At 48.8% G+C, this 25479-nt stretch overlaps 1 protein-coding gene across 3 annotated transcripts in view; it reads right to left on the reverse strand.

The window, feature by feature from the left end:
- Nucleotides 1-25479, reverse strand: part of ANKIB1 (ankyrin repeat and IBR domain containing 1) — a 556103-nt gene that overhangs the window by 41461 nt on the left and 489163 nt on the right. For all 3 annotated transcript variants that reach the window (XM_085631084.1, XM_085631082.1, XM_085631083.1), the window contains exon 19: nucleotides 24865-24908. In XM_085631084.1, coding sequence (XP_085487210.1) covers nucleotides 24865-24908 — 44 coding nt within the window. The remainder of the gene's footprint in view (nucleotides 1-24864; nucleotides 24909-25479) is intronic.

A 25479-nucleotide genomic window follows, 5' to 3' on the forward strand; every position in this document is an offset into this window, starting at 1 on the left:
GAGAACTTCAGGAACCAGACCATCTCTACAGCAGCATCAAGGAACTCATAAGAAGGCCTCAAGAAGGCTCCCCATTCCCCTGCTCTTCAATGCTTCATCCTAATTATGTTTTCTAGATGACTGGGAGAGAAGCTCCAAAAGAAGCTTGGAGGAAGATAGCCAACTTGATAACTTTAGAGCCAAAAAGGTGAGTGAAATTCAAGTTAAAAACTGTCCATGGAATTCACATACTCATTCCATTCTCTGAGTCTTGTAAACTAGGGTTGCTATGTAAAGAGAAGATTCCATCTAGAGTTTGAGGGTCTAGATGGTTGCTAAAGAGAATCCTAGAGTCCTGCAATTTGAACAGGAGGAAAGGTACAATCTTAACAAAAATAACTGATATGCTTGTATGTAAGAAGACCAGGACAGATCTCAGGTAACATTGTAAGCTTGCAGCATTGTTCAACCACAGCAACCATGACCCTATAGTCTCCCCAGACCTTCAGATACATCAGAAATTAAGCAAATATTATGATTAATGATTATTGAGGTACAGGAGGCAGAAATTGCTGAACCAGTGGATGAAATCAAATGCCAAAAAGATAAAAGGAAAAACATGGCCCTAAGAACACTAGCACACCCCGACCAAGCTTACGTGAAAAATCAACATGCTTCATAAACCTTGTTACTGACCTAAGGAAACAGAAGAACCAATGAGAAGGAGCATAAAGGGAATGTCCGTCACCCCCACTCTGCACCAATAAGACTGTGTGCCAAAGACACCCAAACAGAGAGTAGAGAAGGGGACTGTAGGAGAGTAGGGTCTGCTATCCTATGGTCACCCCAAATTTTTGCGTTTTGCTTCACTGGTTTTTGACATATTGAGGCTGTGGGCCTGCCAATCAGACCCCCAGCCTGCTGTTCTCTCTACTAAATTTACACTATGCACCCTAGGTGCATAACCAATTGGAAGTGGATCACCCTGTGAGCCCCTGTACCAGTGTACACTAGGTACCCAGGGCATTGGTGTATCCAAGGCCTGCCAGGGGCTGAAGCATGTATTATGCCACCCCAGGCTTGGCCTAACAAATTTGACACAACTGGCTGATCACTCAGCTGGGGTAAGTTGGTGTAACCACCTCTTACTTAGGTGTAGTATACCTATACCTAACCTTAAATGGGACACATGTTAACCTATAAGTCACTCCTATGGCAGGCCTTAACAATCCTGAAGGCAGAGTGCTTGGTTCCATGTGAGATGGTGCTCTGGCATGAGCTGAGCCTGTCTGCTGTGGTCGGAACAACTTCCTTCTACTGTTTCCAGATATCGTCATACCATATACTCTTAAGTGCATTATGAACCTCGCGGTTAAATGCTATCTTTGGTTTGGCTTTATCAAAACATGTCGAGTAAGGTGTCATACGAATTGGAATACTAACCCCTCGCCAATTCTGGCGACGGGGTTAGCATTCCACCCTTCTAGAGGGACACGACATGTACAGTACCTGAAACCCGGGTAAAATCAGACATAGCCTCAGCTCCACAAAATGGATGCTGCCACCACAGACACAAGTCTGCCCTCCTGCTGCTGGGAGTCCTTCCAGCTTGGGAGGTGTGGACAAAGGGTTTCCTGCCAGGGGAGGTGCGTGCACCACCCCAGACAGGATTTTGTGTATTGGTCAGGTAGGGCTTGAAAGAAACCAGACATGCCTGAGGCTCACAAGGAGCCTCGGTGCATATACCAGTCCAAACCGGTCCTGGGGCACACCAGTCCCGGGCCTGGGGCGAGCTGGGCAAAGGACTGGGGGTGTAACCACCCCCCTTCCTGGTCCCACCCATAGGGAGGGACCTAGCAGGTAGTCCAGCCCCTAGAATCCGCTTAAAGGTAGGAGCTGTGTCCTAAGACTTCAGACATCCTGGAATCAACTTGAAACTAAGAAGAAGACGGGAACTTCGACATTCTGCTGCACAGAAGACTGAAGGAAATCTCCCCTGTGGTCAGGGAGTGACCACCTTGGTAACGCAAGCACCATCCAGTGAATCAACGTCTGCTTTGCCGCCGCCTCCCGCCAGAGCCCGAGCCCAGAGACTGACAAGACCTGGACCTCCAGACCTCTCACCGCCCGATCCACAGTCCCTGAAAAGAGGAGACCCGTGGAGGCAACGAGACACGTGGAGCCAGCCATCTTGAAACGACCACGACAAGCTGCAAGTGCAACAACCGAGGCTCCCTCCAAGTTGTGCTTTGGGATCTGAGAAGCCCAACCCTCGAGCAGCATCTGCACCAAAGGTGAGCCCTCCAGCATCTCCACGATCTGCGTGGGGCCCTTCTGCATTTTGCCACTCGACGCGCCTAACCGGTTGCTGGCCCGCTGGCTAGTGGCCATCTTGGCGACGAACTTCAAGAACTACACCGCTGGTCTGGTTGCTCCAGACTGGCCCTTGCTCCCCTCCAAAGGAGCAATCCCTCTCACCTTGCTGGTCAGAACCATCAGCTTATTTCGTTTTCCACAACAATTGCTTTTGCCAAGGCTTGTTTGCTTCGATCAAGTCGCCGACACCGCCGACAGCGAGAGCCTGCGTGGGACAGCTCGTGAACAGACTCCTGGACGTCGTCGACCTCCAGGGACCACGTGGCTGCAGAGACAAGCTACACCTTTCTTCCTGTTTGCACCCGACATCGCCTGGTACCCACCTGGTGCCCCGCTGGTCACTGGCTAGTGACTGTGAACACTGTCCCCTCTGCTTACAGGTCTTCTACAACTCCGATCCACTCTTGGATCCACCGCATCTCTTCCGGACCGACCGCCTGCAGCATCTTTGTCCACAGGCTCCACTGAACAGATAGAAGAAACCCGACGCACTTCGAGGCCTATGCACCCGCTTCCTGTGGGTGAGGTAAAGCTGGCGCTCCGGTGCCCAAGTGTAGAGAATCATCTCTAGTGTCTGTGTTTCCAATCTTGAGTTCATAGTCCATCCGGAAGATCCTTTTTGCAGTAACTTTGTACTTTTAACGCACCCATTGAAAACCTATGGGAGCACGCGTGTGACTATTTGCTCTGCACACGCCACCCGTGGACCTCCTGGTCACTAACTGAAGTTAGCTCCTTGTAGGCCCAGCGATTCTAGAGGCCCTAGGCCTTTTCCCTTTTCTGTTCGTGGTACTTATACCACTATTTTAGTATATGGTTTGAGCGGCCACCAGGGCCTATCCATATAAAGTGCAACTTCTGTGTATTCTACTGTAATCTTGTTTGACGATTTGTGCTCCTGTGCTCATAAAGAGACTAGGGGTTACTTTGAGAAATAAATACATATATATTTTGAAAATATATCTGTGTGGTGTCCTTTCATTGGTATAAAAGGGGGTTGCATTTGGTAAAACAGCTGGCTTAACACGCTTCCCGAGTTTTGCCTCAAAGACTGCTTAGCCTACGCTACCACTAGGGCAGCTAGTCCGAAAAGGTTGACTTACAACCACACCATAAGGGTTGCTTGGCATGGTACAAGGTGGTCACTTTAACTAGTGAACATCATATACCAGGCCAACTTCTCACATTGGTGAGCAGCGGTTGGATTTGAGCTTGCTGTGTTTTACCATTGTAATCTCTTGGTTACCAATTGAAAGATCACATAGGTACCTGTAGGTACATATAAAACAAGATTAGATATACTTAAGTTCTACTGAACTTAGTTGTTGTAGAGCAAAGGGAGTAGCACACCCTGACTACAACTACTAGATAGGTTTAGTAGGTAAACCCAAGTGTAGGTAGATTGCAACACATCCACCCACACTTAAGAGCAATGGCTGGGGCAGAGGGGTCCACTGTACCCATCTCTGTTGAGAGTGACCCCCAGAGGGCACCATTCATCTTTGCTACCCTTAATAAAAATGAGCTCAGGCAGTTGGCAAATATCAGGGCCCTTAAACAGCCCAAGAATCCTACTTCTGCTGAACTCAGAGAGCTTTTACAGGCTGATGAAGATCAGAAAGCTCTCAGGAAAGCCTCCCAGTTAGGCCCCTTAGGGACAGGAACAGGAGGCCCCCCTTCTGAAGATGCTACTGAAGTACCCCTTTCCAATAGCCATCCCTTAGATGAGAATCATACTACAGAGGAGGAAAGTGGGGAGGATACAGAAAGTAGTGAGGATGAAGGGAGAACTAGCCCAGTGCCAAGTGTTATACTTGGCCCAGCTAAACTAAGGCTATTGGGGACTGACAATGGGATCATCCCATTGGATCTCCCCAGTGGACTTAACCAGGGGTCTGGGAGGCAAAGGAATCACTCCGGTGGATCTAATGCTTCTCATGCCTCTAGAGGCTCTCAAGGTCACTCCAGGAGAAGGATGACCACCCCTCAGAGGAGGGAGCATGAGGCCAGAATGCAGGAAGCCCAGCTGAGGATCAGGAAGCAGGAGCTAGAGGTAGCCCTGATGGAAGAGAAACTGAACAAGGCTAGGCAACCTAGAGAGAGTGGGTCTATACCCACTGGTGGCAGCATTGTCCCTAAGGACAAAGATAGGGTCTTTGATAATAGGAACCTGTCTAAGGTTGTGCCCCCCTACAAAAGTGGGGACGACATCCACAAATGGGTGACTGCTCTTGAGAGAGCCTGCAAAGTGCAGCAGGTTCCTGAAGACCAGTGGGCAGCAATCCTCTGGCTCTCCTTTGAAGGAAGAGGCAGAGACAGACTCCTCACTGTTAGGGAGGAGGATGTCAGAAATTACAGAGCCCTGAAGAGTGTCCTAGTTGATGGGTTAGGCTTAACCACTGAACAGTACAGGTTAATGTTCAGAGACACCCAGAAGACACAGACTCAGGACTGGTCTGAATACATTGAATGTGCCACTAAGGCTTTGGAGGGTTGGTTGCTGGGAAGTAAGGTATCTGATTATACAGGATTGTACAATTTGATGATGAGAGAACAGATTTTAAATAACTGTCAAAACCAGCAACTGCATCAACACTTGGTTGACTCTGATCTGACCTCTCCCCAAGAATTGGGAAAGAAGGCAGACAAATGGGTCAGAACCAGGGTTAAGCAAAAGAACCAGAACCAGGGCCAAGGGGGTGATCAGAAGAAAACAGACCAAAAGGGTGGAGATCAGAAATCTAAAGACCAGAAGTCTTCAACAGGGCCCCAAACTACTGCTAAAGAGGGTGGGTCCCAGCCTAAAGGGAAGAAGGAAGAAGGTCAAAAGAAACCCTGGTGCAATCATTGCAAGAATACAACTCACTGGACTAGTGATTGTAAGAAGGGTGGAGCCCCCAACACTGTTGCCCCTAAGGCACCTGCTCCCAGTACTACTGTTAGCAGTGTTGGTCCCCAGACAAAGGGTGTAGTGGGAATCACTATGGGAACTGAAGGAGATTCTGACTTAGACAGAACCCTGACACAGGCAGTCTTGATCTGTGATGGGGACATTGATTTGTCCCTGACTGTGAGCCCCAGTAACCTGGGCAAGTACAGACTCCTTTAATTAATGAAAAAGTGGCTCAAGCCTACAGGGACACATGTGCCAGTGTCACTATGGTGACACCAGACTTTGTGGACCCTGGACAGTACATACCAGGTGAGAATTACCTGGTGACCAATGCCAGCAATGCCACTACTTCACATAGTGTGGCAGTTGTTAACTTCTCATGGGGAGGGGTAACTGGCCTCAAAAGGGTTGTGGTTAGTGCAGACCTCCCAGTAGAATGTTTGTTGGGCAATGACCTAGAGAGTTCTCTATGGTCTGAAGTGGAGTACAGGACACATGCAGAGATGTTAGGTATATCACCACATGTCCTTGCTGTGACCAGGTCACAGGCCAAAAAGTGCCTTACTGAACCTCAGGTCTTGGATCCTGGAACAATGGACCAAGCACCTACCAAGAAGAAGAACAGGAGGGTCAAGGCTGTGCCTTCCCCCCTGCCTCAGAGTGATGATCAACCTTCCCAGGAAGCTGATCTAGAGGACCCTGAAGGAACTGTCCCTGAAGAGCTTGAACCTGATCAGGTTGAGTTTCTGGGGACAGAGGGACCTTCAAGGGCTGACTTGAGGCAGGCTCAGTTATCCTGTCCCTCTCTTGAACCCCTCAGACAGCTGGCTGCTGCTGAGGCTGCTGGGAATGCTCAAGGTACCCATAAAGTGTATTGGGATGAAGGGCTCCTTTATTCAGAGGCTAGAGACCCCAAGCCTGGTGCAACCAGGAGGTTGGTTATACCTCTGCAATTTAGGGGCTTCCTTCTTACCTTGGCCCATGATATTCCTTTAGCAGGACACTTAGGCCAGAACAAGAATTGGGACAGGCTTGTCCCTCACTTTCACTGGTCTCACATGAATGAAGATACAAAGGAGTTTTGTCGCTCCTGTGTGACCTGCCAAGCCAGTGGCAAATCAGGTGGCACAACAAAGGCCCCCCTAATACCACTACCTGTGGTGGGGGTCCCCTTTGAAAGAGTGGGAATAGACATAGTGGGTCCCATGGATCCTCCCACTGCATCTGGGCACAGATTTATACTGGTGGTAGTGGATCATGCCACCAGGTATCCAGAGGCAATTCCCCTTAGGACCACTACAGCACCTGTTGTGGCCAGGGCCCTGCTGGGAGTATTCTCCAGAGTGGGGTTTCCTAAGGAGGTGGTTTCTGACAGAGGTACCAACTTCATGTCAGGATACTTGACAGCTATGTGGAAGGAATGTGGTGTCAACTACAAGTTCACCACCCCTTATCACCCACAATGCAATGGGCTTGTTGAGAGATTCAACAAGACCCTAAAGGGTATGATCAAAGGATTACCTGAAAAGCTCAGGCGAAGATGGGACATCCTTCTACCCTGCCTTCTGTTTGCTTACAGAGAGGTCCCACAAAAGGGGGTTGGCTACAGCCCCTTTGAATTGTTGTTTGGGCACCTTGTAAGAGGCCCACTGTGTTTAGTGAAGGAAGGATGGGAGTTACCTCTCAAAAAGCCTAAACAAGACATAGTGGACTATGTACTTGGTCTCCGCTCCAGGATGGCTGAGTATATGGAGAAGGCATCCAAAAACCTTGAGGCAAGCCAGGCCTTACAGAAAGCTTGGCATGACCAAAAGGCTGTCTTGGTTGAGTTTCAGCCAGGACAGAAGGTATGGGTGTTGGAGCCAGTGGCCCCAGCAGCACTCCAAGACAAATGGTCGGGACCCCATACAATCCTGGAAAAGAAGGGAGAGGTTACCTACTTGGTGGACCTAGGAACTCCCAGGAGTCCCCACAGGGTACTCCATGTTAACAGGTTAAAAGCATATGTTGACAGGGCAGACATGGGCTTGCTCATGGCTACAGATGAGGGACAGGAGGAAGAGAGTGACCCTCTCCCAGACCTGTTGTCTCAGAACCCTGAAGATGGCTCAGTTGAAGGAGTGACCCTTGGAGGCAACCTCACTGCCCATCAGCAGACTGAATGTAGACAAGTTCTACAATCATTTCAACATCTGTTTTCCCTAATACCTAGCCAAACTGACTGGTGTACCCATGTGGTGGACACTGGTGACAGTCTGCCTGTAAAGAACAAGCTTTACAGACAACCTGACCACGTCAGGGACTGTATAAAGGCTGAGGTACATAAAATGCTGGAATTAGGTGTCATTGAACCCTCAGAGAGCCCCTGGGCTAGCCCAGTGGTTCTGGTCCCCAAACCTCACACCAAAGATGGCAAGAGAGAGATGAGGTTCTGTGTGGACTACAGGGGTCTCAAGGCTGTCACCAGGACAGATGCACACCCTATTCCAAGGGCAGATGAGCTCATAGACAAACTAGCTTCTGCAAAGTTTTTGAGCACATTTGACTTGACAGCTGGCTATTGGCAAATCAGATTAGCTGAGGAGTCTAAGGCCAAAACAGCATTCTCAACCCCAGGTGGGCACTACCAGTTTGTGGTGATGCCCTTTGGTCTGAAGAATGCACCTGCCACCTTCCAAAGGTTGGTGAATCAAGTCCTTACTGGGTTGGATGACTTTTGCGCAGCATATCTTGATGATATTGCTGTCTTTAGCTCCACCTGGGAGGATCACCTGATCCACCTGAAGAAGGCTCTTGAGGCTCTGCAAAGGGCAGTCCTCACTATCAAGGCTACTAAGTGCCAGATAGGGCAGAGTAAGGTTGTATATTTGGGCCACCTTGTAGGTGGAGGCCAAGTTCAACCACTGGAGAGTAAGATACAATCCATCAAGGACTGGTCCCCTCCAACCACCCAGACTCAAGTTCGAGCTTTCTTGGGCTTGACTGGGTACTACAGGAAGTTTGTTAAGAACTATAGGTCCAATGTGACTCCTCTTAATGATCTGACATCCAAGAAGATGCCCAAAAAGGTTCAGTTGACAGTAAGCTGTCAAAAGGCATTTGATGACCTGAAGGAGGCCACGTGCTCTGCACCTATCCTGAAAAGTCCTGACTACTCCAAAGAGTTTATTGTCCAAACAGATGCTTCTGAGTTGGGTGTGGGAGCTGTGCTGTCACAACTTAATGTAGATGGTCAAGACCAACCCATTGCTTTTATTAGCAGAAGGTTGACCCCCAGAGAGAAGAATTGGTCAGCTATTGAGAGGGAGGCCTTTGCTGTGGTGTGGGCCCTGAAGAAGCTGAGGCCATACTTGTTTGGCACTCACTTCAAGATTCAGACCGACCATAAGCCCCTCTTGTGGCTAAATCAGATGAAGGGTGAAAACCCCAAACTGCTTAGGTGGTCCATTTCCCTACAGGGGATGGACTTTACAGTGGAGCACCGGCCAGGTACTGACCATGGGAATGCAGATGGTCTCTCCAGGTACTTCCACTTAGGACATGAAGACGAGACTGGTCAAGGCTAGTTTAATGTCCCTGCGTTTGGGGGGGGGGTTGTGTAGGAAAGTAGGGTCTGCTATCCTATGGTCACCCCAAATTTTTGCTTTTTGCTTCACTGGTTTTTGACATATTGAGGCTGTGGGCCTGCCAATCAGACCCCCAGCCTGCTGTTCTCTCTACTAAATTTACACTATGCACCCTAGGTGCATAACCAATTGGAAGTGGATCACCCTGTGAGCCCCTGTACCAGTGTACACTAGGTACCCAGGGCATTGGTGTATCCAAGGCCTGCCAGGGGCTGAAGCATGTATTATGCCACCCCAGGCTTGGCCTAACAAATTTGACACAACTGGCTGATCACTCAGCTGGGGTAAGTTGGTGTAACCACCTCTTACTTAGGTGTAGTATACCTATACCTAACCTTAAATGGGACACATGTTAACCTATAAGTCACTCCTATGGCAGGCCTTAACAATCCTGAAGGCAGAGTGCTTGGTTCCATGTGAGATGGTGCTCTGGCATGAGCTGAGCCTGTCTGCTGTGGTCGGAACAACTTCCTTCTACTGTTTCCAGATATCGTCATACCATATACTCTTAAGTGCATTATGAACCTCGCGGTTAAATGCTATCTTTGGTTTGGCTTTATCAAAACATGTCGAGTAAGGTGTCATACGAATTGGAATACTAACCCCTCGCCAATTCTGGCGACGGGGTTAGCATTCCACCCTTCTAGAGGGACACGACATGTACAGTACCTGAAACCCGGGTAAAATCAGACATAGCCTCAGCTCCACAAAATGGATGCTGCCACCACAGACACAAGTCTGCCCTCCTGCTGCTGGGAGTCCTTCCAGCTTGGGAGGTGTGGACAAAGGGTTTCCTGCCAGGGGAGGTGCGTGCACCACCCCAGACAGGATTTTGTGTATTGGTCAGGTAGGGCTTGAAAGAAACCAGACATGCCTGAGGCTCACAAGGAGCCTCGGTGCATATGCCAGTCCAAACCGGTCCTGGGGCACACCAGTCCCGGGCCTGGGGCGAGCTGGACAAAGGATTGGGGGTGTAACCACCCCCCTTCCTGGTCCCACCCATAGGGAGGGACCTAGCAGGTAGTCCGGCCCCTAGAATCCGCTTAAAGGTAGGAGCTGTGTCCTAAGACTTCAGACATCCTGGAATCAACTTGAAACCAAGAAGAAGACGGGAACTTCGACATTCTGCTGCACAGAAGACTGAAGGAAATCTCCCCTGTGGTCAGGGAGTGACCACCTTGCTAACGCAAGCACCATCCAGCGAATCAACGTCTGCTTTGCCGCCGCCTCCCGCCGGAGCCCGAGCCCAGAGACTGACAAGACCTGGACCTCCAGACCTCTCACCGCCCGATCCACAGTCCCTGAAAAGAGGAGACCCGTGGAGGCAACGAGACACGTGGAGCCAGCCATCTTGAAACGACCACGACAAGCTGCAAGTGCAACAACCGAGGCTCCCTCCAAGTTGTGCTTTGGGATCTGAGAAGCCCAACCCTCGAGCAGCATCTGCACCAAAGGTGAGCCCTCCAGCATCTCCACGATCTGCGTGGGGCCCTTCTGCATTTTGCCACTCAACGCGCCTAACCGGTTGCTGGCCCGCTGGCTAGTGGCCATCTTGGCGACGAACTTCAAGAACTACACCGCTGGTCTGGTTGCTCCAGACTGGCCCTTGCTCCCCTCCAAAGGAGCAATCCCTCTCACCTTGCTGGTCAGAACCATCAGCTTATTTCGTTTTCCACAACAATTGCTTTTGCCAAGGCTTGTTTGCTTCGATCAAGTCGCCAACACCGCCGACAGCGAGAGCCTGCGTGGGACAGCTCGTGAACCGACTCCTGGACGTCGTCGACCTCCAGGGACCACGTGGCTGCAGAGACAAGCTACACCTTTCTTCCTGTTTGCACCCGACATCGCCTGGTACCCACCTGGTGCCCCGCTGGTCACTGGCTAGTGACTGTGAACACTGTCCCCTCTGCTTACAGGTCTTCTACAACTCCGATCCACTCTTGGATCCACCGCATCTCTTCCGGACCGACCGCCTGCAGCATCTTTGTCCACAGGCTCTACTGAACAGATAGAAGAAACCCGACGCACTTCGAGGCCTATGCACCCGCTTCCTGTGGGTGAGGTAAAGCTGGCACTCCGGTGCCCAAGTGTAGAGAATCATCTCTAGTGTCTGTGTTTCCAATCTTGAGTTCATAGTCCATCCGGAAGATCCTTTTTGCAGTAACTTTGTACTTTTTACGCACCCATTGAAAACCTATGGGAGCACGCGTGTGACTATTTGCTCTGCACACGCCACCCGTGGACCTCCTGGTCACTAACTGAAGTTAGCTCCTTGTAGGCCCAGCGATTCTAGAGGCCCTAGGCCTTTTCCCTTTTCTGTTCCTGGTACTTATACCACTATTTTAGTATATGGTTTGAGCGGCCACCAGGGCCTATCCATATAAAGTGCAACTTCTGTGTATTCTACTGTAATCTTGTTTGACGATTTGTGCTCCTGTGCTCATAAAGAGACTAGGGGTTACTTTGAGAAATAAATACATATATATTTTGAATATATATCTGTGTGGTGTCCTTTCATTGGTATAAAAGGGGGTTGCATTTGGTAAAACAGCTGGCTTAACACGCTTCACGAGTTTAGCCTCAAAGACTGCTTAGCCTACGCTACCACTAGGGCAGCTAGTCCGAAAAGGTTGACTTACAACCACACCATAAGGGTTGCTTGGCATGGTACAAGGTGGTCACTTTAACTAGTGAACATCATATACCAGGCCAACTTCTCACATTGATTGGAAATGTAAATTAAATTACACCCAACTCCTCATTACTCTCAATCAACAATGGAACTAAGCCAGGCCTTCAGGACGCACTTTCAGCGGATATACACGGCCCAGGCCACGACTACGATCGCTGACAACTTAGTCTTCCTCAGGGACATACAAATGCCAGCACTGCGGCCATCCGTGGCTCAGGATCTGGGCGGACCTTACGGGCGATGAGTTGCTGAAAGCATTAGGGGCCTTGCACAAGGGGAAGGCATTGGGGCCGAATGGGCTCCCAGTGGAGCTCTGCAAAAGAGTAGCGACTCACCTGGTGCCGCCTATGCTTGACATGTTCCTGGAAAGACTGGAAAGAAAAGAACTACCTAGAGACCAATGTCTTGCAACGATAGTGACGATACCTAAACCAGGCAAACCACCAGAGAACCAGGCAAACCACCAGAGAAGTGACCTACTTGTGGGACACCCCCGCGCCGCACGGCCACCAGCTGCTGCGTGTGCCCCTTCCGCTTGTGCCTCGCTGCCCGGCTGCTGCCGCTTGACCACGCCCCCTCCCTCGAGCCCGAGGTCCGTGGTTGCTCCTGTGCCCTGCTGTCGTCTGTTTTCCATATTTTGTTCTGTTTGCATTTTTCTGTGTGTTTTCGTCTTTTTGCCTTAGTGCCAGTTTTGTCATATTACGTCCCTCTGTTCCCTCCCCGCTCCCCGCTTCCCGCCACCGCCGCTAAGCCCCGCCCCTTTTTGCCTTCTGTATCCCTCCCCGCTCCCGCCTCCCAGCTGCCCCGCCCACCCGCGCACTTCGCCATATATGGCGACCGTGCGAACGCGCAGCGTTCACGCGCAGCGGGCGCGCCGATTGTGCGCCAAAGGCAAGCCCGTCTACGCCCGTCCGCGCCTGGACCGCGCCCAGTGCCAGGACCCCTGGCCCCCGAGGACCCCGACCGACCCGCCTGACGTACAACGCCGCCACCCATATCGCACTCAACACCGGCGGAACCCAGGGATGCTACCGAGCTACTCCGAAGCACACCCACGGGCCCTTCAGCTGCCACGCCTGCAAGTTCACCTGCATCCGGACCTGCCCGACACCAGCACCTGCCATGCCGAACACCAGCAGCAACCACCTCAAGTGCATCCTGCTCAACACCCGCTCCGTCCACAGACACGCCATCGAACTCTGGAACCTCATCGACACCACAGCCCCCGACGTCGCCTTCATCACGGAGACCTGGATGAACGCCTCCTCAACGCCCGACATCGCCATCGCCATCCCAGAAGGATACAAGATCACCCGGAAGGATCGCAACGCCAACCAGATGGGAGGAGGCATCGCCATCATCCACAAGAACACCATCCGCATCACGACCAGCACCGACAACTCCCCACCCTCCGCCGAACACCTGCACTTCCAGATCCACACCGACCCGAAGACCACCCTCAGAGGCACCCTGATCTACCGACCTCCGGGACCACGCACTCAATTCAGCGAGGACATCGCCGACTTCGTCAGCCCGCACGCCCTCCCCTCCGCCGACTACATCCTCCTGGGGGACTTCAACTTCCACCTGGAGAACAACAACGACTGCAACACCAGCACCCTGCTCGACAACCTCGCCAACCTTGGACTCAAGCAGCTGGTGTCCACCCCCACCCACCTCGCCGGACACACACTCGACGCCATCTTCTCATCCAGCAAAGACATCACCTTCAGCCACGCCACAGAACTCCACTGGACGGATCACAGATGCATCCACTTCACCTTCAGAAGAACGACGATCCACCACCACCAGCAACAGGCTGCCCGAAGAAGCTGGAACAAGATCACAGCCGACCAGCTCGCCGCCTCCCTGAGCCAGCACCCTCCGGCCAGCTCAGCGAACCCCAGCCAGGCCGCCGACAACCTCACGAAGTGGATCAGCGACTGCGCGGACGAACTCGCCCCACTGAGGACCCCGCCCAGCAGACCCGGCAGCAAGAGAGCCCCTTGGTTCACCGACGAACTCAAGAGCTCCAAGAAGTACTGCCGCGCCCTCGAGAAAGCCTGGAGAAGGGAAGCCACGCTGGACAACAGGACCACCCTCAGGCTTGCCACCCGGAAACACCACCAACTGATCCGCATCGCCAAGAAGACGGCTTTCAAGAACCGACTGGACAACAACGCTCACAACTGCAAGGAACTCTTCAACATCGTGAAAGAGCTCTCCAACCCCAACGCCGGAAGCAACGACATCACCCCTTCGCAAGACCTCTGCAACTCCCTCGCCTCCTACTTCCACAACAAGATCGCGGACTTACACAACAGCTTCAGCACCCATCCGACCCCCGCCACGACCGCAGCAACGCCACCCACCACCATCCTCCGCGCCTGGACCCCGGTCAACACCAAAGACACCGTCCACACGATGAACTCCGTCCACTCCGGATCTCCGACAGACCCCTGCCCTCACCACGTCTTCAACAAAGCCGACGCTGTCATCGCTCCCCACCTGCGGGACATCATCAACACCTCATTCGACACCGCCACCTTCCCCGAGAGCTGGAAGCACGCCGAACTCAGCGCTCTACTCAAGAAACCCACAGCAGACCCCACCGAACTCAAGAACTACCGCCCCATCTCTCTACTACCGTTTCCAGCCAAAGTCATCGAGAAAACCGTCAACAAACAGCTGGCCGCCTTCCTCGAGACGAATGGATCCCTCGACCCATCACAGTCTGGATTCCGGGCCAACCACAGCACCGAGACCGCCCTCATCGCCGCCACTGACGACATCCGAGCCCTGATGGACAACGGGGAAACAGCGGCCCTCATCCTCCTAGACCTCTCCGCGGCTTTCGACACGGTCTGCCACCGCACCCTAGTACAGCGCCTCAGCAACGTCGGAATCCAGGAGAAGGCGCTGGAATGGATCGTCTCCTTTCTCAACGGAAGAACACAAAGAGTCCGCCTACCACCGTACAAGTCAGAGGCCACCGAAGTCATCTGCGGCGTCCCTCAGGGATCCTCACTGAGCCCGACTCTCTTCAACGTCTACATGAGCCCTCTCGCGGCCATCGCACGCCAACACAACCTCAACATAATCTCCTACGCCGACGACACCCAGCTGATCCTCTCCCTGACCAACGACGACCCCGCCGCCGCCAGAGCCAACCTGCACAAAGGGATGAGAGAGGTAGCCGAGTGGATGACGACGAGCCGCCTGAAGCTGAACTCAGATAAGACGGAGGTCCTCATCCTGGGCTCCACGCCCTCCGCCTGGGACGACTCCTGGTGGCCCCCCGCCCTGGGCACCGCACCCAAACCGACAGACCACGCACGCAACCTGGGTTTCATCCTGGACTCCTCCCTCTCCATGACCAGGCAAGTCAACGCCGTCTCCTCATCGTGCTTCAACATCCTGCGCATGCTTCGGAAGATCTTCTGGTGGATCCCCACGGAGACCAGGAAGACCGTCACCCAGGCCCTCGTCACCAGCCGACTGGACTACGGCAACGCACTCTACGCCGGAACCACCGCCAAGATCCAGAAGAGACTCCAGCGCATCCAGAACGCCTCAGCCAGACTCATCCTCGACATCCCACGTCACAGCCACATCTCCGGACACCTAAGAGACCTGCACTGGCTCCCGATCAACAAGAGAATCACCTTCCGCCTCCTTACCCACGCACACAAAGCTCTCCACGACCAAGGCCCGAGCTACCTCAACAACCGAATCAACTTCTACGCTCCCAGACGCCACCTCCGATCCGCCAGCCACGCCCTCGTCCCACGCATCCGCAGAACCACTGCTGGAGGAAGGTCCTTCTCCTACCTGGCCGCCAAGACCTGGAACTCCCTCCCGGCCGACCTGCGCCTGACCCAAGACCACCTCTCCTTCAGGAAGAAGCTCAAGACCTGGCTGTTCGAGCAGTAGCGGCACCCCCCCCCCCCCCCCCAAGCGCCTCGAGACCCTACGGGTAGGTAGTGCGCTCTATAAATTTCCTTGATTGATTGATTGGTCATACAGAACAATCTCACTAATTAATGCCGAGGCGTAAGTCCTCGCCAAGGTACTGGCCATGCGGCTCCAGCCCCACCTCGCGACACTAATCCACTCGGACCAGTCCGATTTTATGCCAAACCGCAACACGGCACTTAATTTGCGCAGAGTACAAAGTGTCCTGGCTCGGAAAGACACTATTGTAGAGGACGCAGTTATCCTGTCCCTAGATGCCCAAATGGCATTTGATCTGGTTGAATGGCCCTTCCTCTTTGCAGTGTTGCGCCATATGGGGTTTGGCCCCCGGTTCTGTGCCTGGGTGGAGCTCCTCTACGCAAAGCCGCTGGCACACGTGGTGGTCAATGGCCGCATCTTGGCGGATTTCCCCCTGGGTAGGGGAACTAGACAAGGATGCCCCCCTATCCCCGCTACTCTTTGCGCTAGTACTAGAGCCCTTGGCAGCATGGATCCGACAGTATCCGGTGATTCGCGGACTGAAATGGACGATGGACTGGGAGGACCGCATTTCGCTTTATGCAGATGATATACTCTTATACATGGCGTCCCCTGCCCGCTCCATAAACGCGCTGCTAGATATATAAGTGGGATGGGTATTCCCAGACGTGGGACCCGTGCTCACTACGCCACTGGAGTCAAGCTATCCTGGCTGATGACGGCTGATAGCCAGAAACCGGTCCTAGGATGCTTGGTTCCGGTCCAGGGAAGACATGGCTTGGCAGTTCGGGCTGGACTGTTCCCATGAGGCACAGGGTCAAGACTGATTTGCATATGGCCATGTCTAAACTGGGGTGGTGTAGTGGGCAAAAGAATGATGGATTTAACCCAGATCTCTTGACTGGGGGAGAATGTCTGCATTGTCAGCATTCCGTCCATCAATTGTTTGTTGTAAAGCTTTTCGCCCTAAGTGGGATGGGTATTCCCAGACGTGGGACCCGTGCTCACTACGCCACTGGAGTCAAGCTATCCTGGCTGATGACGGCTGATAGCCAGACACCGGTCCTAGGATGCTTGGTTCCGGTCCAGGGAAGACATGGCTTGGCAGTTCGGGCTGGACTGTTCCCATGAGGCACAGGGTCAAGACTGATTTGCATATGGCCATGTCTAAACTGGGGTGGTGTAGTGGGCAAAAGAACGATGGATTTAACCCAGATCTCTTGACTGGGGGAGAATGTCTGCATTGTCAGCATTCCGTCCATCAATTGTTTGTTGTAACTCTTTTTGCCCTAAGTGGGATGGGTATTCCCAGACGTGGGACCCGTGCTCACTACGCCACTGGAGTCAAGCTATCCTGGCTGATGACGGCTGATAGCCAGAAACCGGTCCTAGGATGCTTGGTTCCGGTCCACGGAAGACATGGCTTGGCAGTTCGGGCTGGACTGTTCCCATGAGGCACAGGGTCAAGACTGATTTGCATAAGGCCATGTCTAAACTGGGGTGGTGTAGTGGGCAAAATGTCTGCATTGTCAGCATTCCGTCCATCAATTGTTTGTTGTAACGCTAGATATATGCGCAGCATACGGACGGGTTTCTGGCTATACGATAAATTGGGAGAAGTCACTCCTATACGTTCTTAGCGGTCCCCCCCCCCCCCCCCCCCCCCCGGGGTGGCTCCCACGTAACCGCGCACTGCAAATAACGACGGACAGTTTTAGATACCTAGGTATCTATGTGTCGCATAACCATGCACGATTTGTACCAGAAAATCTTACGCCGGCCCTGATGCGACTGCACAACGATATCAAACACTGGCGCTCCCTGCCGTCGACACTGCTCGGGACAGCTGCCCTCTTCAAAGTGATGGCGCTCCACAGATTCCTTTATGCTCTACAAAATACACCCTTCCCAGTAGCTCCGGCATATTTCAAGGCAATAAATGCGGACCTAACATGCTTATTGTGGGACGGTAAGGCAGGTCGGATTGCCCTACATAAATTAATGAGGGGATGGTATGATGGTGGGATTGCTCTCCCCAATATCCAACAGTACTACTGGGGATCACACCTTGCGGTTATAAACCAGTGGCTTCATGTGCCACAGGACGAACCGGCATTCCGAATGGACAGGCATCTCCTTGACAAGGAAGGGATCATGGGGACACTTTATAATAACGTACGCCGACCAACGCTCACGGGACCCACGTCACATACGGTTCGAATATGGTTTGAAGCTCAGCGTAAGATGGGGTGGGAGGGAGTGCTAAGACAGGCCACACCGCTATGGGACACCCGACGTCTAGGCACATTGAAAAACACGAAGGGCTTCAAATAGTGGGATCTGATAGGCATCACCAAAATCGGGGACCTTTGGAAAAAGGGCGAGGTGATCCCCCTGGCTCAATTGCAAACAACGTATGGGTTGGCACAGACGGAGACCTTTAGATATGCTCAAATTAAGCATGCACTCACGACTGCTATTCCACCAGGCACAAAACTGCCGGAAGCCTCGCCCCTGGAGGATAGCCTCCTCACAGACCACTTAAGTAAGAAAGCCATCTCCATGGTCTATAAGACAATTATAAACAACTTGCCGGATCCCATGCAGGGCCTTAAGGTACACTGGGAACAAGATCTGGGTTCCCTGGAGGAGGCGGACTGGCAGGAAGCGCTGTCGTCTCCACGAGAGATAGCGGTTCCCTCAAAACTGCGATTAATAGAATTGAAAGTGTTACATCGAATATATTATTCTCGAACACTCGTACATAAAATAGTAAGAGCTGACACGCCCCTCTGCCTCCGACAATGCGGGCTACCGGGCACCTTTTTTCACATCATTTGGGAATGCCCCAGGATTGCATGATACTGGGGGGCGGTCATGAATATAATGTCACGGGCCCTGGGGGTGAATGTTCATCCCGAGTCCAAGCAATGCCTGATCAATATCTGGGATCCCACAGATCTTAACCACATGGGACTGGGCTACCCTGGGTATGGCGCTGGCGAAACTGAACATAGCGCGCAACTGGGGACTGCAACAAACTCCCACACTGCAACACTGGTACCTGGACATGGATGCTGCTATGGTTATAGAGAGGGCAGTGTATATACACAGGGGTTGCCCCAAAAAAATGGAACAAGATTTGGGGTAGTTGGAATACCTTTCGCGGGAATATATGCGAGCCCCCACAAGAGAGAGATCCAGTGGATGTTGGCGACTAAGGACATTCGCAGGAACAGTGATCTATAGTCCACGGCTACATTCTGGAACTATGTGTCTGTATCTCAATTCTAAAGTTATTGACGATGTTCAATCGATACGACAATGTATGGTTACTTGTGCTAAGTACCTAAACTGTCTACGATATACTAACTGTGTACTGTTTAATGGTTATTTCAGAATAAAAAAAGTTTTAAAAAAACAAAAAAACAATGGAACTAAGCACAAGGTGGCATGGCAAGCATCCATCAGTAAGAGAGAGGGGTGCAAGGTCTAAAAACCCTCTGATGGTCTCCATGGTATTCATGCCCCGAATCGGAGACAGTAACACCTGGTCACTGATAACCAAGGTGCCCAGACAAACAATAAAGGAACACAGGAGTCCCACTGCTGTAAAATGTTACGCTGGTTGAAGGAGATGGGCTAATCCCCTTGTTTGGGCTTAGGACTTTCACTACAAAAGCAGAATAATAATGAAGATTGGCATCTGCATTTGATTATACCATGACAGAAGTAGTAATCTTCCAGATTTTCAGAGAAGAAACCACGCACCGCAGCCACTTTGGATATGAAGATGTTTTTTGAGGACATGCAGGTGTTGGTTGCCCAAAACCAGCCCCTTTTGCCCCAGCATTATAAATACAAGTAATTATCTTACTCTGTTCTCCCCCTTACAATGTATTTGTTGTTGTCCCAAAAACATGTTGTGGTTTTATTTATTGCCTTTAAATGGAGAGTGCTGAATAAAAATCAGATATTGTCTTTACATTCCTATGGTATTCTGTTTACACCTTTGAGCATCTGCTGTATAGAGATGCATTGCCTTCATATTAGGTTGAACTGTAACAGTTTTTTGAACAAACACAAGATCAAAGGTAAATCATTTTATTTATCAATACAACTCTCAAACCTCAAAGAGGTATCTATGTGTTTTGTTAGAGCTTCCTTCTATGAAACACAATCAGATTGTATTGTGAGAGAGGCGAAGAAAGGAGACTAGAAGCCAAGAACGCAAAATGATGACCTCTTGCAAGATGTTCAAATACATTTGGGATATGCAAGAGACGGGACCTTTATTTACAAAGCTTTTTACATACAAGTTTCTTTAATATATGCGAACTTTACTAACAAGAAGATTTTCATGTGATACAATCTACTCACTGTGGCAGAGAAAAGCCAGTTCCAGGAATGAAATGCCCTTTAAGTCCATAACCATTCTCTAACTTGCCTATTTTGGGTATTCACAGATGCCTCTCTTACCTCTTCCCCCTGCCAAAGGTAAGAAATTTGCTCCTGACAGGGAATGGAGCAAATCCCTTGCACAGTGGGAAGGGGATGAGAAAACAACCCAAAAATACAGGGGTGTGGGGTAAGTTTTTTTTTCTCCAGGGTCATAATTATTTTCGCAGAGGAGAGGGAAAAAAATTAGGAAGCGCAAACTCTGCAGATTTTTGCATGGTCAAAGATATACAAGTATACTTGCTAATTTGAAAAGGATAATTCACATACGTTTTTCAGAAGTATACATTGAAAGGTACAACTGCTGCAGATTTCCAGGCATTCTTCTGGAAACTTTTGTGTATTCCTGAATGCTGTAAATCACCACGCCACCCATGCAAAGTTGTAGACTTGTAGGTGCAGATCTAAATTTTTCATTCAGAATAGGTCCCAAGGTTTATTTAATATCAAGTTAATTGGTATTTGGTGAAGGAAATCTAGTTATCAAAAAATCCAAATAACATTTTCCAGATTTCCTCCTATAGCTCTGTGTTGTATATATTGGTAATACTCAATCACATATCCAAAAACTTTAGGAGTAAGCAAGATGTAGGCTGCAACTTTCGGTTTTTTCATCTAATGTGGATTCAATTAATTTAGGTGGTAGATGTTTCAGGATAATTCTAGTCTTTGCTAAAGGACTCCCTTGCAATTCAGAGTAGTCTGGCAATACCACTCATCTTAGTCACTTGAAATATACCAAAGCAGGACATGTAGAAAACTCCTCTGTAGCCATAACATTTACAGATAAATCAAGCTTACCCCAATTAATGCCTTTTAACTATCCAGTGGAAATCATAGCAGGTTTCTTTAGACTATTTGTTTTTCCACCAGAGGAACCGTCCTTGTGAAGTGGTTCAAGGTCTAGTGAAATTCACTATAGCCTCACATTTGTCTAGGTCAGCAGTTTTTAACCTTTTGACTTCCATGGACCCCCACTGAACCACTACTGGTAGCCGGGGTCCTCTACATAAGCAATTTCTATGCTTTGAAATTTGAAACAATGCACTACAATACAGAAACACAAACATAAAATATACAAATTATGAGATATTTTATTTGAATCACAAACAATACAAAACTTGAAATTTTAATCAGAAGGTTGAAGCTTCAGGAAATGAAGCATTATTTCTAAAAGACAAAGTGATATCCTTAACTTCTGCCTATAATTTTGTCTTTTTTGCTCCAAATACATGCTCACTTTTTGTCTGTGTTTAGCGGGGCTTCAATTGGTGCCACCTGTCATTCATATGAGATTCCTTTTTCTATTTTGCTGTACTTCCACAAATCAAGATAAGGATACCAACTTAATTTGTATCCTCCAATTTCAAATTTCTTTGCACTGAGCTAATATTATTTATTTTCCTAAATAATCACAGACCACCGGAGTAAGCCTCCCAGAACCCCAAGTGGACCATGGACCCTAGGTTAAGAATCACTAGACTAGAATGGTAACCACTAGACTGGGTAAACAAAACGGTTGAGTCACACATATATTTAATTTGTTGAGTGTGGAGGCAAAGCATACCAGGGGTCTTTATGTGGTGTTCAGTTAATCTACTGGACTTGATGATGCCATATTGCTGTTGAGACATAGAAACATGAGGAGTACCTAATATCACTGTATCGGGGAGCTGCTTTATGGGCCTGGTGAGTATAAAGATGCATTAGCTCAAACACTTTGTGAGCATTATAGATTTATTTGTAAAAGCAAAAGAGTGAATAGCCTACACTTGAAATACTAAGTGTTGTGAATTGTGAACACTTACTATTTGCTTTTAAATTCAATCCAATGCATGACAACACTGGTAATATCTGATCTACCACAAAGTAACTCTTTGTCTTTCATGCTGAAGGATTCCAAAACAGGGAAAGTCATGTAGCGATACTGTTGCACTTATATGAATGTCTATTTGAAATATAGCAGTGTCTGTAACGTGGGAAAACAATGAAGGAAACAGCCCCAGCTAAAAGCATAATTTTCTCATATGAAGCACTTTAATCTTTGGTCAGAGATAAGACACACAAACAAAAATTAATGTAATGACTTCCATTCAGGCCATGTCATATTATATGCATGTTGGGAAGCAGAGATCCTCACTTTATATGTGGAGAGGAAAACATGTCATAATGTTTGAATACTAGAACTTTCACTATGTTCAATAGCAAGTCCGATTTGAAACTTGCATGCAACTTCTTGCGGGGTCAGCAGTATAGTATACAAGGACATAAAAAGTGCCCGTTTACCTTGTGGGTGCCGTCTCATTACTCTGGGCTCCTGTGGCAGAATGTTAATAGATGAAGCATTATCAGTGGTTATCAAAGAGAAACCAGAGCAAGGGCACTGTGACAGCTTGCTGCGAATTGAAGGTTTTAATGCCTAGGTTCCACTGGAATTGTAGCGAGTAAAAGAAAGAGGGATCAATACATGTCATGACCCTTCCGGTAAATTATTTTTAAAAAGATCACGGACCCCCAGAGTAGGCTTCGTGGACCCCTGGGGTTCAGCGTACCACAGGTTAAGAATCACTGATCTAGGTAATGTGCCCAAGTAGGCTACATTTCCAAACCTTTTGTAAAACAGATACATTTCCCTGAGCCATTGCATTGATAACATTCCCCAGTTTCCAACAGGATTTAATAAGAATTGTGTCAAGACTGAAGAGTTGAAGTTTGATAACCGGCACATAAAATTGAATTTTGTCAGTTTGATTTCACCAAGCACTTTTTCCATGTAAAAGATGAGTCTAGCACTTCTGCAGTGGGGTTATCTTTGGTAGGCTTTCCTTTTCTGAGGTACGTTTTGTTGTCTAAATTGCATAGCAATAGGTTTAAGGTGTGGACTTGCTGCAACTAGAACTCACTGGTTCAAGTACTTTTCCATTTGATTTTCAAGATCTGAATTTGTGCTCTTCAGACTATAGTTCATTTACTGTGTTTCAATTTCCTAGAAATTCCGTGGGAAATAGAGCTGTAGTGTGTCAGCTGTAATTCATTGAGCTCCTTTAAGAACTTTTGTGACAATAGGTAACTTTTGGGTGGATTAAAAGTTTAGCAAACAGGGTACTCTCTTGCAAACGTGACCGAAAACTCTGTCCGCGCTCCTCATTTAGGGACGGGCAGACCGACAGATTTTTGTCATCATAAATTTCCCACTGGCCCCATTAACAAACCGCTTGCTTACTCCATCGGGCATCGAGGAAGAACATTACATCACCTGCCCCTATTTGGTGAGTGGGGGATCATTATTGTTTTGCTTTTCAAAAATAAACTTTGGGAGTTGGTTTTTGAAAACTGTAAAACAATTGGTGGACTGGAATAAAAACCAAACACAGACGTCCACCAAAATATTCGGTCCTGAAGGGAATCACCATGATGGCGGGCCCTCTCAACGTACAGAGATGACTGCTGGGATGGCAGTCATCTCTAAAGTTGGCAGACAATAGTCATTCAGGATGGCAGAGGTCCTGTCATCCACCATCCGAACAGATGGAGTACCATCTGCCAAAGTTTAAATCAGACATTAACTCTTTGAGGCAGACTTAAGGTTTACCCCCTGAGGATTCCAAGGCCTCCTAAACACCTGGTGCTCTCCACTCTTTATTCTCATTTAAGGAAAAATAGTCATCTAATTTCCCTTTGATCTCTATGCTATTAGGATCACTCTGAAAAGGTAAACCAAGAATCATGAGGATCTGAGGCTCTTATGTCCCTATATCTGAGCCTAACAGTGCCATATTGTCAAGCTGCAGACTGCTGAATTTGTCTTTTCATACAAGTCACTAGTACTCCCTCATATATAATCATTTCATGCATGTGATGTATTCAGATGGGGAAAGAAGAGATCATCTTTGACGCCAGGGTCTTTCTCAAGTAGCCCTGCTATCTGAATGGTATTTAAAAGTAGGCTTGTTGTAACCTCACCTCCATTTTCATCACTTGGCTCAGGTAACTAACATTTTACTAATTCTGATTAGGCTTCACTAATACTCATTAGGTGTAATCTGCTGGTGTAAGTAGGATACATACCAAAGAAATCTTCAGGCATAGATGGAGTCTGGTGTTAGTTTGAAACATCTCATTTTTTGTCTACACATCACACTCATTTGCCAGCCATCACCTCAGTACCTATGTGATAAGTGAGCTCACCCACAAATCATTGCATGGCTAACACAGTTGCCATACCTCTCGTATTGTCTCAGCTGATATCAGGGAGAACCATGCAGAGGAATGGCCAAACTCACACAGCCTTTCCCCAGCCCGTACTCCAGACATACGAAGAGGGCTGGGATATATCTAGTGCCAACAGCTCATAAGTCTGCAGAGAGTGTGAGGAGCCATAAAACCTTCTGTAACTGTACAATGAAACAGTACGCAGCAGAAAACCAAAAGCATGAGCAGGTTTTGCAACAATCACATTCCAGGCTGATGACCAGCTGCTGTGTGAACTAAAAAGGCATGTGGATAGTAAGTATGGGTACAATGGATAATTTCTCGGAACAGGAACAATGATTTGACACCATCTATTCTAGCCAGAGCTGACATGAAGTTTCAGAAATTGAAAACCAGTATACACCACAAGGAGAGGGATATTAGTACACATAAACATACATTTTGGAATAAGATGTTAATATATATTTCTCTCCTGGTACCACAGAGAACGCAAACACAAAAAGCTTTTGTCAAAACACATGATCAAGGAAAATATTGTAAGACATGATAAAAAAGAGAAAGCGAGGTATCCTTGGATGGAAACCTAAAGAGATTCCTGATTTTCAGAGTGACTGACAGGGTTAAAGTAAGTTGAAACAAGAGCTGTGCTGAGCACTTAAAGAAGCTGAACTCACCATGGACATCCCGTGTCTTCTATTCCCACTGCCTTCTTGTGTATCTGTTAGAATAAAAAAATAAAAAAAGAATATGATGAACTAGATCTGTATCCATAACAAGGTATGTTTGCAAAAGAATACAATATCTTTACTATCTTAGACAACTATGGATTACAAAGAGATGAGAGTGTTTAATTCATAGTAACATCCAAGTAGGTGAACTGTATGAATACACTAATGTTTTGTTTTCTAATTGCCTTTTCAATGCTGGACCAGAGTTCAGATAATCCTGGGAATTCAACCCAAAACATGTTTTAAATGTATTTTTGCATAAGTTACAGAAATTACAAGAAAGTACACCAGTTTTTCACCCAGACCCATCCTGTATGACGCAAATCAGAGTTGAAAAACAAGAGTTTGGTTATAGAGCATTTATATAAATATAGTTGTAGCAACACTGTGGTAGGAGATATCCCACCTATCTATTATACACCTACTCCCCATAACCAAAGCTCTGTAAATAGAAATGGTAAGCTAACTTGCATTCAGTGGACACCACAATCCGGCATCTCACATGCAAATATTTTCCCAAGTCTTCAGACAGCAGCACATCCCGTAAATAGATTTGTGCAT

The sequence above is a fragment of the Triturus cristatus genome, chromosome 10 (genome assembly GCF_964204655.1).
Source record: "Triturus cristatus chromosome 10, aTriCri1.1, whole genome shotgun sequence".
In the NCBI taxonomy this organism is placed as follows: Eukaryota; Metazoa; Chordata; class Amphibia; order Caudata; family Salamandridae; genus Triturus; species Triturus cristatus.